This window comes from Phalacrocorax aristotelis, chromosome 1 (assembly GCF_949628215.1).
Source record: "Phalacrocorax aristotelis chromosome 1, bGulAri2.1, whole genome shotgun sequence".
NCBI classification, from domain to species: domain Eukaryota; kingdom Metazoa; phylum Chordata; class Aves; order Suliformes; family Phalacrocoracidae; genus Phalacrocorax; species Phalacrocorax aristotelis.
Window position 1 is genome coordinate 155003785 of NC_134276.1, and position 15996 is coordinate 155019780.

General features: G+C 42.6%; 1 protein-coding gene across 2 annotated transcripts in view; it reads left to right on the top strand.

Moving 5' to 3' along the window:
- The first annotated feature begins 5672 nt into the window (after nucleotides 1–5672).
- Nucleotides 5673–15996, top strand: part of BRAF (B-Raf proto-oncogene, serine/threonine kinase) — an 80140-nt gene continuing 69816 nt past the window's right edge. The window contains exon 1 of one of the 2 annotated variants that reach the window (XM_075117120.1): nucleotides 5673–5950. In XM_075117120.1, the coding sequence (XP_074973221.1) occupies nucleotides 5822–5950 (129 nt within the window). In that variant the 5' untranslated portion in view covers nucleotides 5673–5821. The remainder of the gene's footprint in view (nucleotides 5951–15996) is intronic. The other variant, XM_075117111.1, reaches the window with a different exon arrangement.

Genomic DNA, 15996 nt, shown 5'->3' on the forward strand with positions numbered 1-15996 from the left:
ACTGGAACATAATTGAACATATTCTGAACTGCAAAATAACCTGTTTGAGGTGGTATCCTTTCCTGCCCTTTCTTGGAACTCAATCATGTTAGTGGTTTTTTGTGCCTAAATGGGATGGGTTTGAGGTACGAAATGTAATTGTTCACACTGGAATAATAATGATGTGAGGAATCTAAAACTATTTAGTCCTTAAAGCTGATCAACGTATCACTATCCAACACAAAGGACTCCGAAATCAGGTATCTGAACAAGCTGAATGCATTAGAGCTGTGACGGGGGATGCTAAGGTAGCAGGAGGGTCTTGACTAATCTTCTCAAACATGAGATTTGGTCCCTGTTTCAGTGTACTCCTTACTCCTTTGTTTTCCTATTTTCATCTCCTCATCTCCTAGGAGAGCCACATCTTCTCCTCCAGTGTCCACTTCTACGCTCTCCCTCCATCTAATCTTTTACCCCTCCCCTTCCCCTCCTTTTCCACGGGCTGCTACTTCTGTTCTCTTAATAGTGGTTTCAGGGCTCATGCTCCCTCTTGATGGTCCCTTATATGCCACGTCTGTCAGCATTTACACTACTGTTCAATAAAACGTTTACTTTTCTCAGCTTCCCATGCTAATACATGAGTGAAGGCAGGGAGACAGCAGAGAGGGAGAGGCAGAGCGCTGCGATGCAGCACATGCATTGCTGGACCATGAGGTCACTACTAAGACAAGGAAGGAAACAGGTTAGTGTTTTGTTCTTGTGATGCTGAACAATGTGCAGAGTACAGAAGGGACCTATGTGCAAAGTCACTCCCATGCCCCAGTCCCATTGCCTTTCCTGCTCCCCGCCTCCCACACGTTGCCTCCAAAGGAAAATGTTTTGCTTTTTTACATTCTGAAGGTTTGGGTTGTGGTTTAGGGAGAGAAGAGCAACAGTTTTATAAATAATGACTCTAAAATAAATTACGCTTGAATCAGGTGAAAACTATGTAAATATTTCCAATATGATTACAAGAAAATCCAGAATACATTATTATTTATATATAAAAAAAAGCTTGTTAGATCAACATGGCTTTTAACAGTAGAATGAAAACCCATTTAAGAACCTGGTGAATTCACATTTTCTTCTTTTTTCCCTACCTCCTTTTTTTTCCTGGTCTCCACCCATCCTCATCACTTTTGCTCATGTATTTAACCCGACTGCAAAGACCTATGAAGTCTCCATGAACTGAGGGAAAAAAAAAAAAAGAGATGAGATTGTTCAGCTGCCAAGTTCAAATCACCACTGAACATTACCTAATTTCTTACTGAAGATATGAATGTTTGAGGCTCAGCAGTGTCACAGAATGGTAAATCTCCTGAACTAGAAGTTCTCAAGAAGCTACAAAAGGAAAAAATACATATGATCTGTATGGGAATAGTTTAAAGGAAAAAAAATAATCATCAGCCTTGCTTTTTTTATTGCCTCACATCAGAGCAATCAGTGATCCCTAGAAATATGGGAAGATGTAGGGTGTACCTTAAAGTGAGTGGGATGATACACCTGTATAGGTGCTAAAGAGAAGTGGAAAAAAAAAATAATAATCAGGGTTCTTTCCTCAAGAACTGTCTTCAACATTCTTTTCCTGGAAGGCGAAGTAATCTTCTTAAATATGTATTACTCTGACTAGTAATCAGAAAATGACTGAAGTCTGGACAACAGCCTAATTTTTGTTCTGCTTCACATTTTCTGGCCAGGATTACAGGGAACATGACTGTTGTCATTAGTATCTGTGTTCCATCAACATCTGCACTTCCGCTGTTAAGACTGAGGATTAATCTGATATATAAACAGTACCATTGCCTTATATATGAAGTTGTGCACTTTCACTTCAAGTTACAGCATTTAAAAGTGATGCCTACATTTTAATATACTTTAGATCTGTAATTATTTTCTCATGGTGTAGAATTTAATCCAGCATTTTCAAGTACACATGGGCCAAGTGCACGTGCTACAATGTACGGGACAAACAATGTCTTTTCAGTGTGTGAAAAGGCTAAGCGGTTTTCGGAAATTTGGACAAATTTCAAGGGCTCTTTAGACAACAAGAGCTTAAGGTGTGTCGAATTTTCACACCACTTCAAAAAATCAGTTCCTATCATCATACCAATATGCAAATTATGTAATTTTTGGAGTAAGAAACTGGAAGGCTGAGGGTTTTTTTGAGATAGTGTCTTATATTGAAAGAATATAATAAATGAGACCAATATTAGGTTTCATCTAATATCTCTTTTGGACATTCTCGTTTTAGAGCATCTCATTAAGATTAACTCTTTTTTTGGGGGGGGAAGGATAAAGATGTGTTCAAATGCTTACAATGAGACAGCTGCTGTCAGGTGGCCATGTAATTTTTTTCTACCGACTCGTTAAAACATTGTTCTCTGGAAGTTCAGGTGTTGATCAGACCGGACAAATGTTCTGGTGGTGGGGAATCTAGCTGAAGAGTCTTTGTCTTTTAACAGCTGGACTTGTTTTCTGATCTGAATTAAAGTAAAAAAGGATTCTGAGGAGGATCAAACCCCGGTGCATAACCAAGGGTTGGATGGGAGGTGGCAGGTTAGGTATTTACAAGTATGCATAACCTGTGGCAACACCAGATAAACTGGCTGTGCTGCATTGTAGGAATCAACCAGCCAGTGCCCCGAGTGCCCTGCGGGTTGAGAGCAGAAACCAGCCTTTCACATCTAGGTGATAAGTTTGATTTTGACCGATGTTGATAATGAAAGCTAGTTTCTGTAAGAGACGTTGATGATATTAATTATCAGTAGAGGGGATTTCATATCACCAAGAAATAGTTGCAGTTGTTAATGATTTGTCTTCCATCGTCATGGATTAAGCAGAGACCGGAGATGGCACCATGTGAAGGAGTACGAAATTCCATTTGTCACTAGCTGTGGATTCCCCCAAACAAAAGGAAAGTATAGCATAAATAGTAGATTTCTGTCTCATTCCTACACAACTATTTTAAAATAGCATTCCATTCTTTATTTTGGATGGAACACTTATTTTTTTATCTCATGTATTTCGAGTGGTAACTCTGCTGTGTTCCCAGTTTTGGTCATCAGTTGTCAGTATTAGGGTTCAGAATTGCAACTCTTTGGGTGGTACATCAAAGGTAATAACAAAGTCTAGCAAATATGTTTTATAGGAATGCAAATCTTCTAAAAAAAAATCAGAAGCGCAGGAACAAAGGCACACAAGGTTACTAAGAGCGTTGGGAAAGGTATTACAAATTACAGATTTATAGCAGCCTACTAATTCCCCTGCTCGAGTTATGCCCTGGACATGAAGGGCTTGGGGAATGAAACAAGGGCTATGACTATGTCTGTACCTTGGGACTAAATTATCCCTTGGTATAAATATCACTGAAATGAATGGACTTTCTCTGTTAGTTAACCTGTATTACTCTGTTGGCTTTTCAGTTAAGATCAACAGGCTCTGTGCTGGGAGAGCCACCTCATATTACTTCTGCTGCCTTTTCCTTCAGAGATCAGGGATATTTGTCCCAGTGTTTAGTCCTCAGCGTGTGTATTATTTTCCAGAGTCTGTGTGTGCTTTTCATTACCATTACACATTCCCATTGCATAGCGGGAATTACTGACAATCATAATCTTCATTAATGTGGCTATTAGAGAGAAATCTCTAAACTTGGTGAGCTGCTTAGTTTGTACATTTGAGTCATATTATTTGTGCAGCCTTTTTGTGGGCTGCACTGCAGGCCACCAGTTATAGGAAAACTTAGGGTCCTATTCTGAGGAAAGCATAGCCTGTCAGATGATCAGTTAAAATCCATTTAAATATTAACTAGATTATTTTGCTTATTTCTCATTTGTGTTCAGGAGGCGTTTAATACTGCATAGCTCTCTACAGGAAAAACCCTCAGCTAAATTCACACCCAAAGCTCTTTCCCTCCATACCACAGGGCCTGTAATTCCTGACTCCATTGCGTTTTTGCCGTGCCCATACAGTAAATTGACGCTGCATTTATTTACCTGTTACAGCACTGCTAGTATCGCACTGAGTTTGAAATGCTTTTACACACCCGTGGCCCCAGTGCGAAAGGTGAAATATAAACCTCAGATCCATCATCACGATTATTACCTTAAGAGGTTGTATGGTTACTGATTCACAACTGAAGCGAAACAAAGATAAGGATGTTTGCACTTGCGTGTTTCAACTTAGTATTTTAATTGACTACCATAAAATACATCAGGCTGTGATAAAGCAGCCTTTACCTTCTTTGACATCCTTCTGCTGTTCTGATACGTTAGTTTTTCTTTGCAGTACATTAAAATACTCTTACCAGTTTGGTATTTATCATAAAGACCTTTTCAGCAAGAAAGGAACTTAAAACACCTGATACGGTGAATGCGTTATGTGTGTGTAAGCGGCATTTCAATGTGTGTGGCGTACAGGGATATGGCACAGGTCAATTCTTTATTTTAAACGGGAGCACCCTACCACTGTGGGGGAAGCTGGCCACAGGCACTGGGGTCACGGTGGGGAGCAGGCTTTGGGGGACAGCGGTGCCTGCCGGCTCCAGCTCCTCCTCGTTTCTGAGCTGGAGGGAGCAGCGTTTCCCAGTGCACTCCACCTACCACCCCGGTTCCTCCGTGATTTCCACCAGAGGACCGAAGCCCGCAGCAGGTCCGGCTGTGTGAGCCCACCTTTCTTCCTCGGTAAGCCAGGCTGTCGGGGCAGGCGGTGCACGTCCCGGCACGTGAACAAGGTGTGGACAGGGTGGGCATGTGTATTCAGGAAGTGGGATCTGCTCCCGAACCTACAAACTGGGTAAAGCTGGCCAGAGGATTAAAGGTAGGTGTTACGAGGAGAAGGAAGGGGTCCCGATTTCTCCTGACTCACCATCACACCCTTCACTCGCTTGAAACACAGTGTGTAAATAAAGCACCGGCTCGTGGCAGGTCAAGGCCTAAATGCTGTCAGTGGAAAAAATAAAGGATGCTTTATCAATCCGAGCAACCAATTATTTTAGTTGTAACTAGAGTAGGTGCAACGTTTTGAGATAAAAATATGATTTTTGGAAGTATCTCGCCATCGTTGCATGGTATGTGTTCACAAAGATGCACCTCAAAGCCACGCCGCTGTTGCTTGTCAAGTGATGTCAGCCCAGCCCGGGGGGTCTGGCAGTCCCTTTCCTCCCCCGCCCGCCCACCGCTTTCACTGCAGCCCCGTTCCAGCAGCACACCGCTAGCTCACACGATACGCCAGACCCCGCTCGTTATTCATCTCGTTCCTGCCGACACCTTACCCCCGGTTCTACTCCCCCCGCGGTTTGGGGGGTTCCCCGCGCTACCGCCGAGGCCGCCGCAGGCAAGGACCCCCCGGGACCCCGCCGCAGACCCTCCGCCACCTGCAGCTCAGCCCGCGACCGCCCTTCCTAGCCCCGGCCCCGCGGGGAAGCGCCCCACTCTCCTCCGCGCCACCCACTGCGCTTTCCCGCCGCCAGGGGGCGCTGCGCCGGCGGTGGGGAGAGAGAGGCGGGGTCCCCGCGAGGGGGCGGGGCCCGAGCCCCCGTTCGAGTTCCCAGGGCGACGGGTGGTCGCGCCGTGACGTCAGGGTGTTTCCCGGTGACGTCCGGCGGCGCACGCGCAATTGGCGGCGGTGGCGGCGATTCTGGGTGACGTCACGGGCTGGGAGTGACGTCCCGGTGGCGCGGGCCGCTGGGAGCTGGCCGGGATCTGCGATCGCCCCCCTCCCCCCTCCCACTACGGGTCGCGGCTGGGGGCGTCCCGGCGGCGGGGACGCGGCTGCCCCCTCCCTCCCCCCGGCGCTCCGATCCAAGATGGCGGCGCTGAGCAGCGGCAGCAGCGCTGAGGGGGCCTCGCTCTTCAACGGGGACATGGAGCCCGAGCCGCCGCCGCCGCCGCCCGCGCTCGGCGCCTGCTACCCTGGGGCGGCCATCCCGGAGGAGGTGAGGCCATACGGCGGCTGCGGCGGCCGATCGCGCCCCCGCCCCCTCCGGCCGGCCCGGGCCCGGCCGGGGCGGCGGCGCGGGGTAGGACGAAGCGTGGGGCCGCCGGCGGCGCGGGGGGGATCCCCGCTGCGGGGAGGCCCCGGCCTCTCTCCCGTCCGGTGGGGGTGCCCCCGTCTCCAGCCGCCGGCGGCCGTGCAGCACCAGCGCGGGGAGGCTCCGCGCCTGACCGCGGCCTGGCGCCCGCCGACCACCCCCCGGGGCCAGAGCCCGCTCCGCCCGGATGGGGGGCGACCCCTGCCGCCGTGAGGAGGAGGCGCCCCCTGGCCCGCGGGGGCCGGGGCTTCCCCCGGCCGGGGAGGGGCGGCGGGCACGGGCCGGTGCCGGGCACGACCACCTCCGTCCCCCCCCCCGCTGCTACCTGCCGGCCCTGGCCGGCGCAGCTTTGCGTGGGGGTTCTGTAATCGGCTTCCCCCGCTGGCTTTGGAGGGCTGGAAATGTGTGTTCGGAGACGGGGCAGGGCACGGCTCCCGCTGTGGCTGTCGGCCCGGCTCGGCGCGAGGAGCCTGAGGAAGCGTTAACGGACGGGGCACTCCGCAGGCACCGGGGGTGTCAGGCCTCTGGGTTGTGCCTCTCGTACACACTTCCTGTGTTTTGGGGCATATTACTTAACTTCCCAATCCCACGGAGAGTGAGCGGTACTACCTGTTTTGCGAGGGTTAAAGTGTAAGTTGCCAATGCTTCCAAAACGTTTTCAGAAGGTGGGATAAAATGTGCCATAACAAGGCAAGGTAGTTTGCAGATTCGAGCGTTGTAGGCATCGAAGTCAGTGTGAATTGCCAAACGTCGCGCGTCGAGTCTGTTCTGGAGGTAAATACAGATGCCAGAAGCTCTGCCTTCTCGTTCTGAGCATTAGTTGTTGAAGATTATTGCATCTCAGCTTTCCCAAGCATGCCTGTGTAATCGGTACAGGACCTCTCGTCTGTGAACAGAGTCTTGTGGCCCTGCGAGGTGCTGAGCCCACCAGGTAGCTGCTGCCTGCTGCTCTGGGGGGAGAGCCTCCAGTAGGGAAAACGAGTTGGCTTCAATCATCAGCTCACAGAGCGGTCCAGTTTCACTCCCAACTCACCAGAAAAAGACTATCTTTTTATCCATTTTATTTATTAATAGCATAGTGGAATTAATGAGTTGAGAAGTTTGACAAGTACTAGAGCTTATGCTGAGTAGGCGGTCGGGAAAGAGAAATAGGAAAGGAGTCTGCCCCTATCGATGCTAGCAAGAGGTGAGATTGATTCCCTCATCTTAAGGAGCAACTGACTTACTTGCTGAAGAAAGGCAAAACTCAGCAGTATACACTTGTTTTACACCTAACCAGCAGGGTGATTAAACACTTTGAGTAATGCAAGTCTGGTCTTAACTTTACTGAGTAAGGTGAAACTCTCAACTGGTTGAGAAGCCTAAATACCTGAAGAGTGGGGTTTAACAAATGCTCTCTTTCAGTAGCAAAATGAGGTTAAAAAGTCTTGCTGACTTTCATTGCCCAGATTGCGATGGTGCAGTTGTGCATGGAACTGAATTTCTCAGTTATTTCTGCCATTAAAATACCAATTCTCTGTGGAATTGTTGCAGTAACTGGTTTATATTGTGGCCCTAGAAACAGTACTATCAATACAGCTGAGTTGGGTAAATAAACTGCAGTGCAAGAGAAAGGAGAGGGGAAAGCAGTGGCAGGAGGCAAGATTTTTTATTTTAATCAGTTTTCATACCAAGGGGGATGTTTGTGAAAGTGCCATAAGGCACTTCAAAAATATTTTAGCCTGTGTCAGTAAATCATTAGATTTGACTCCAAATGCTAAATTACATAGTGTAGCCTCCCCCACCCCACCCCTCACCTGAATATCGTGCAACCCTGTGTGAGAGGGGGGACAGAGAGAACAGCCTGGTATCTGGAACACCTGCCAACGAGAGAGGTTGGTGGGTCACAAGTACGGGTGCATATATTCAAGATTAGGAATCGTGTGGGGGTGTTCTTATAATATTTAAAAGCAAACTTATACATTGGAAATACTGAAACATATATGTCTAAGGCAGAGCTAGTGCTAGAATTTTTATTTTCTGATGTGGTTTCGTTCTTTAGTTAGCTAGTTCTGCCTCGAGTTGTAAGTAATTAAATTGTGTTTACTGTATAAGTGCACCTATTACTTCGTCTAAACCTGTACTTTTATTAAAAGTTCAAGACCAAAAAATTGCTGATGCAGTTGAAATGAAAACTATCCTAAATACAAAATCAAGCCAACCTAAAGTGTAAGCAATATTCAAAGTGTCAGAAGTCAGAAGAATACTGAAGTGCTTCTAATTGACTCATGGCTCTAATGTAAGCATGTGTTATAGTGTTTTGTTCCTTTCAGACAGTGTAAAACTAAGTTTTAAAAGTAACATTGCTGTGGAAGCCTCTCAAGAAGCATAACGTCGTTATTTTGAGGACATACCTGGAAAGGTTTTAGTTCCCTATAATCTTTCAGGAACTGCTGTCTGCATTTCCAGAAGGAAAACCTTCAGTTCTATGTTCAGATTCTAGTTTTAAGAGGGGTGGACAACAGGAATCTCTGACAGACCTTGAAGTGGTCTTATGCAAACTTGTAAGTTAGAGCCCTTTGGTAAATGAGAGATTCTGTATCGAGATTGTAATTGGGTGTTTTCTGTGTTGGTTAAAACTACATCAGTGATGCTTACGAATTCAAGGGTTGGGATTTTGAAAAACACAGTTTAAGTCATGTTGTTCGACTCATGGTTAGTTTTTAATCAAGCAATGAATTTAGTTCTTCAGAAGTTGCCTCAGTAGCCAAACTGCTGAAGTTAAAAATCTTCTAATAACGAAGTCATTACATAACGATATACTAATTGCTAGAGCGTTTTTCTGTGTTACAATTCAAGATTAGTAAGAGTGGCTGCACATGCACTCATATAGTACGTTTAGGAAATGGATACTTCTTGGAGGCATAAGGATTTTAAAAGGGTGGGGGCAAGTGAATTCAGCAGAAATTTTCTGCTCACAATTCAGTTGCTGGTGTTGGGAGGCCTAGGAAGAGCGCTGGTGTCCGGAGGCACGTAGGTTGGCTTCTTCCCCAGGATGAATTCTCGGGACAAGAGATTGTTTGGATGGAAGGCTTTCAGAGTATTACAGGGTTGTTGATATAGTAAGGAGTGTGTGACAGCTGGGAGGAAAGGCTCTGTTCTTGTTGCTAGAGATTATTTACACCAATATTAAATAATTCAAATGGGATTTTCTGTACTTGGAGCATTGTGCCCTAAACTGCTCTTTGAAAGACGAAAATTACTTTGAGGGTTGTGAAGTGAGGGCCTGAGCTGTTGGCTCGTCAGTCATTTTCTAGGCGGCAATGCTGGAATTTATCCTGCATGAATATTAGTTCTATATTTAGAAACCTTAATCTTATAAAACAGATTTAAGAAGAAGAATAGAACACGTAGAATGAAAAGACGCCTCTAACCTTATTATATGAAGTAAGTGGTAGGTTCTCATAAAGTTGCGTAGGTACACCACGGAAAACTGAGGCTGTTTTTGTTGCAATAACACTTAGGGAACCCATCATGCTGGCAGTTAGAATAACTTTCTTTTTAAGTTTCCATATCTCTGAAGAGCTTACAATTAAACGTGCTACTTATTTGGAAAATCAAAACGATAGAAGCATTTTTTTACTTCATGACTGTTGTAGTTTTGGGAATACATTTTATGTTGAATCTCAATTATGTTTCATTGCGTTTGTGTTCAGTGACTGAGCTAACTTCATAGTCTGTGAATGACATGCTATTTAATTGTGAGGACGAGTTAAACTTTAGCTACAAGATGCTTCATATCCAGCTAATATTCTGCAGCGGCATATCTCAAAAGATAAGCGAAATAATGCTTTTGTTTTGCATAGTATGGGAAAGGCCTTAGCTGAGTACTATGTCTTGACTTCAGGTCACAGCTCCAAGAAATATGTGGTCTAGATAAGGAGAGTCTAGAGGAGAGTAAAGCAGTGATCTGAAATCTAGAAGGTCAGAGCTTTGAGGAAAGACTGAAAGAAAACCTGAGGTTGTTCAAAAAAGAAATGGAAATTGTCAAATCTGATGCGAAGAAGAATGCAAATAATGTGTTCTCCAGGCTTGTGTTGATTACTGGCAGAAGTAGTGAGTTTAAATTGGTAACAGAGGAGATGGTTTCATGTTACTATTAGACCTTTTTCTTTATGGGTTGGTATAATGGAGCATGAAAATAGACTTCCTTAACCTTCTATAAAATGTCCATTAATAGATTCTGTCACCTTCACAGGCAAACATGTGTCAGGAGTCATGGGGGAAATTTGATCTGGGTGTAGAAAAGACAATTACTTTGATAACCTCTTGTCTTTTTTTCCTTAGGCTTTTTATGATTTACTTGTGGCAATGTACATTGAACAGTAGAACACAACCTTGAAATACTTGAGTTTAGTGGGGTTATCGGAGGAATTTCTGCCTATGATGTTTTTTCCAAAAGGCCAGTTGGATTAACAGCCTTGTCCCAGGGTAGCTTGTTTGATTACAGAAAACTTTCTTAGTAGAGTAGTAGCTTCTTCTGAAAAACTTTGACGTCTCAGGAGGCTTGTTTCTTGTCTCTCTAGATATCCACAAACTGGTTGGATACAAAATGTTTGGTACTGAGTGTTTTTTGTCAATTTATGTTGTTACTTAAGCCACTAATGCTATTCCCATTTGTATTTTGTTGTAGTTGTTAAAGATGTCTTGTTTTTAAAGCTGTTCTAATAATATCCTTCTTGACACTTGTTTAGCCAGGAAAGGCAGTTCTTTTGTTGTATGTAGTTAAAAATACTGTAGACCAAATGAGACTTGGTTTTTTTTATGGCAATATGTTTTGATGGTAGCTATTTTTTAAAAACAAAATGAAAAAAAACCCCTCCTAACTTCCTTAAAGCTCAGATAATCCATTTTGTTTTGTTATTTTGTAACAAATCTGTAGTTCAGTTTTATTAATTACTGTATCTATAGAAAATTTGATGGCATGAAAGATTTTGGAGGGAATTTCCATTAGAAGGAAATATAATTTTATTTGTACTACCAAGAGAAACAAAAAGAGGTTTCAAATGATCACGAAATCACTACTTCTCTTCCAGTTGAGCCTTCCATAGAAGCTACTTTAGGTTTAAGAGGTTTTTTTGACTACACTTTTTGCCCAAGCGTAAGTTTTACGGGAGTCTTATTTTCAGTTTGAACAACTCACTTCTGAAGGACAGTATAATGTACAATACAGTAGAAATGCTCTGTCATAACCATAGTCCCTGACGGTTGATGCTGCTCCCCATCACTGCAGTTACACTAAAGTCAATCAAATGGTGCTCTGCCACCCAGAGGGGGAGGCTTTGCTGTCTTCTCTACCTGCATCTGTCCACTTGGACAGATCTACTCCCTTGGGCCAACTTAGGAAGTACCATGTATGTCCTTTCCTAAGTTGATTCAACTCCCTAACACTGAAGAAAATTGGCATTGCTTTTGTGGGGTTAGTTTTCTGCAAGCTTATTGAACTGAATCTCCGCAACAGCACCATTTGAGCTCCAAAACTCTTGCGAGATAGGAGACAAAAGGAATGTGGTTAGGGAGAGTAGTGGTAGTATGGTGGGTTGTCAATTCTTTTTCCCTACTTTTTTTTCTTTTAAATTTAGTTGTTTAGTTATTAAGATCATCTTTGTCCCATGAAAAGCTGGACTGGCTGTAATGTTTTATATTTGAATGAGAAGTCTTGTTCATCTGGGGCTTCCTTAGCTGGACGTGCCAGGTTTAGACCCTGACGCATTAGATCTTTGTGGTCCTGAGCTTACGGGTGCTAGGTTGTAGCAGTCTTACTCAGTCTCTCTGGATTACTTCTGAATGTACCTTTCAAAGAAGTACAATTATATGTCATAGTTTTGCCAGTGTGCCGAGGATGTGAAGGTCCTCTGTGAGCTTCTTGTATAGTAAGTATACTTTTCCAACAGCTTTGACTACTTGAGAGTTCTAGGTACAATATTTAGTTTTTTGAGGTGTGGGATGGTTTTCATAACTTTCAACTGTTCACACATCTGTGTGTGAACGCAGCTCCTTTCTCATAGTTAGTGCAGGGTACAGAAATCAGCATGCAAGATATGGATTTCTTTTCTTCAGCTTTATTTCAGTTGCTCTTGAGCTTTTTGGGCATACATTAGAATCCTCTTAATCTTCCCTCCTGCACACGGCCTCTTTCCAAAATGATGAAATACGTATTTATGCAACTGATTTCCTCTTCCGTGACCAGTACTGAAGTTAAACAAGGCTGCTTGATGCAGAATTACATGCCTTTTTTTTTTTCTTTTCCCCCTGTTTAAATCCCTTGCTGCAAATATTTGGCTTGTTACTCCACCTTTTTAGCATTCGTGTGTTTCGAAGGAGCTATAACAGTGCCTGTCCTTATTCTGTTTCTGATGACATTTTATGAATGTGGACCCTAGCAGAAAAGGGTGAAACGGGCAAAGGTCTCATTTTTAACCATTCCCATTGTCCGAAGGCGCTGTCAGTTTGGGCAGGAGTTTTCAGGGAACAGCACTGCCAGCTCTCATCCCACCACGAAACTTCCAACCAATGTGAACATTAAAGATCAGAAAAAAGAACCTGTGCTCTTTTGAAAATGGGGCTTGTTGTACAGTGCAGGTATGGTGCTCGGTATCAAGTGAATTCTACACGCTATCGTTGTTGAATTCAGGAGATCATAGGAGTGTGTTTGGGCACTGAAGGAAGCTTTCATTTTTCTAAGGTTCTGATCAAGTGAAACATTTTTGTGCATTCTCCCAGTACACCTGCACAAAATTTAGTATGAAAAGGCAATTAAATTTCTACATGAAGGGTACCAGCTTTCTTCAAATTCTTTCATCCAGGAGGCAAGCAAGTAAGGTCGTTAGTGAACAAAATGTACTTACTGTTTGAAAATGTGTTGCGTAACTAAGTGGCTAGGAATCATTTTTTTTTAACTGCAAAAAGGGGGTTACCAGCTCTCATATCTTCATCTGTTACATAGTGAGGCCCTTTGAACAGTATAGTCATTAGTAAAGCTGTTGTTAAATGCACTGATAAGTAGTTAATACTTCTAAAATGAAGTTACATTGTGTTCAATTGTCAACGTTTTCTGACATTTGGAGCACAGACTTTAGCCGTTTTTTTAATCTCAAATAAAGGGGTTGTTTTGAAGGTCGGCATTTCTGAAGTCTGAGTAGTGTGTCTAGTTTTTTCATCTCTCTAGTACTAGTTATTCACTAATGGTATTTGAAAAGCACTACAAAATCAACATGAAATAAAATACATCATTATGACTAAGAAGCTGGTAGTATCTGGGTGTTTGGAACTGGATGGTGGGATATTGGTGCCTCAGTCTTTGAACTGGTTTTGTAAATTTATTCATTAAATATGAATAGGTCAAACATTCTCTCTAATTTTAAGTAATGTAGATTTAAATATGTCTTTAGCAGCATCTGAAGTAGCTTTCAGAAAGGGTTTATTTAAGCATTCTTATAACTTTGCTAGAATACAGTTTGTAAGTGCTAATGAAGTCTCTTGTGACATTTTTAAGGTTATGTACACTGTTGAAAATTGATGTAACTTTTTCCAGATTCTAGATTCAGTAGTTATACATTCTAAGTTTTGCAGCAGGTTTTATGGACTGAATAGTTCTCAAACTTGATCAGCTGAAGTTTGACTGAGTCAAATAGAAATATCTTCTTCAGCAGGTTTTGATGGTGGGTTTTTTTTCTTTTGATTTTGGGAGTGGGTTTTTGGTTTGTTTTCTAAACCAGATGGTTGTTTTCAACATCCTACCATGGTAGCTGTTGTATCTTGTTTGGAATTTTTTTTTTAAACTCTCCTAACTCTACAATGAGTGGCAAGCCGCCAGTTCTGCCTTTTAAATTATTTCATTTTTCATGTTGGTACTAGGGTTACTAAGGCTGCATGGTCTGCTGAGTAGAACATAGAATTCTATTTAGGAGAATGTGGTTTCTGTGGCAGTTTCTATTTGTGACTGTTTTTTTGCAATTGAGAGCAAATGACTTGTGTTTTACAAATACGAAAAAGCAAGTACACTTGCTCTGTTTCAGGTTTGAGACCTGTTTGTGATAAAAACGGGATACCTTAGTTACTTAATTGGAACACAAATATTTTTAAACAAGCAAAATATATTTGTACTTGACTAACAATTCCAGCTGTGTCTTATATTTTCTAACCAGTTGGTAGAGAAGACATGCACAGCATAGTAATAGTTTAGTGGTGGAATATTGCAAAGTGTATAATTATTTTATGGATTAATAACATGAACTCCTGAATAGGTGCTGGTTATCTTTTCTGGATAGTCTAATTAATTGTGAGCTTTGGCAAGGAGAGAGCAGAATAAGTTCTGTAGTTCAGGAGACACAGAGTTTATTTGGTTTGTCATTTTAATTAATGTGACCCAGGCTGTGTAAGAGCTCTGCTCAACTAGCATTTGCTTCTTATAAGCAATTATTATAATTAGCTGTTGGCTGCTTGCTTTCCATCACAAATATGACTTGTCTTCAGTTTAAGGTGTGTGGAGAAATAGTCTGGGCTATGGATGATAGTGTTTTGGTTTTTTTTAATTTCAGTGCTGTATGGATTTAAAACTTGTTGAGAGTCTGTAGTAGTTACTTCTCTAAAGCAAAATTGCATTCTTATTTAAGCTAGGAAATCTGGATAGATTTTTTTTTTTAAAACATGTGACAGTCTAGAGAGAAGCTGTTAAATTCATAAATATAAATACAGTGAATTGTACCAGACCTTGATCTGTGCATGATCCTCATGACTACTGAATTAGTACCAAAGTGAATAAAAGCGACTAGTAGTAATGCAGCACAAAAGCCTCAAGGAATGTGGAATTAAAGATTTATTTAGATCAAAGAACACTGTGCAACTGGTGGTTAATGATTTAAATGAAGGATACAGACACCTCTTACTTTTCACTCTGCTGTTCTACTGTGGTAGAAAACATTTGTTAACTTTCCTTTTTATAGTGCTTGGAGGCAAATTCTACTTAGCAGCGAGTGGCAAAGATGGCAGGTGATGGAAAAAGTGGGGGAATGAAAGAGAATGGAAACTTAAACAGGAAGGCTGCTGCTTCATGGTAGCCTGAATCCATCCAACTGTTGGCTATGGAGAGGAAAGGTGACTTTTTATACGAGCTCAGGTGGTCACTGGGTCCTTTGCCAAGCTGTTTCAGCACACAAGACTGGCAGAAAACTAACCTTGACAAAGAGAACAATTTTTATGCTTGTTTGGTGTACTGAAATGGTTCAGCCAAAGGTTTAAGTTCTGGAGAAAGAGTAAGGAAGGGACCAGGGGTAAATAGCCAAGGACAGTATGATAATTGAACGCACCTTCTAGGTTGGAGTAAGCTGCAAAGCAACTGCTGCCTAAGACTCTTGGTGACTTTGTTCTTGTAGAGAAACTGCTTGGTTATGTTACAAGGGTAGACTTTATTGATCTTTATCCTTTACAATTTAGCATTGTATTTAAAAAATATTTTTAAACACTTTTAAGAAGTAAGGAACATTTGAAGTCTGAATTAATTTTGTTAAAGAGGAGGCAACTTAGGAGGCAAAGGCCTGGCAGACTGAAAGGCTATTTATTCTGCTTTAAGAGCAAACTGAAAGATGAGCAATTCAATTTGTATTTAGAATTAAACAAAGGATAAGACATAGATTACTCTTAGTTGCGACTGATGGTTTGCAAATAAATGAGAGATGCAAAGACGTTAAGTGTTCATAATACCAGGATTTTGTGTGGTCAAAGTGCTCTGGTAGAGAAAGCAAATCTTTACTGAATCTGTTAGTCTTAGAATCAGTGTCTTCCACTTACTTTTTCAGTATTTTCTGCTGCTAACTCCTCAAAGGTGATACTTGAGCGTTAACTTGATCAGATGTTTCCTAGCTTTTTGGAGTAGGGAGCTTTTTGGAGTTGTTGGGTGTTTGGTTTTGGTG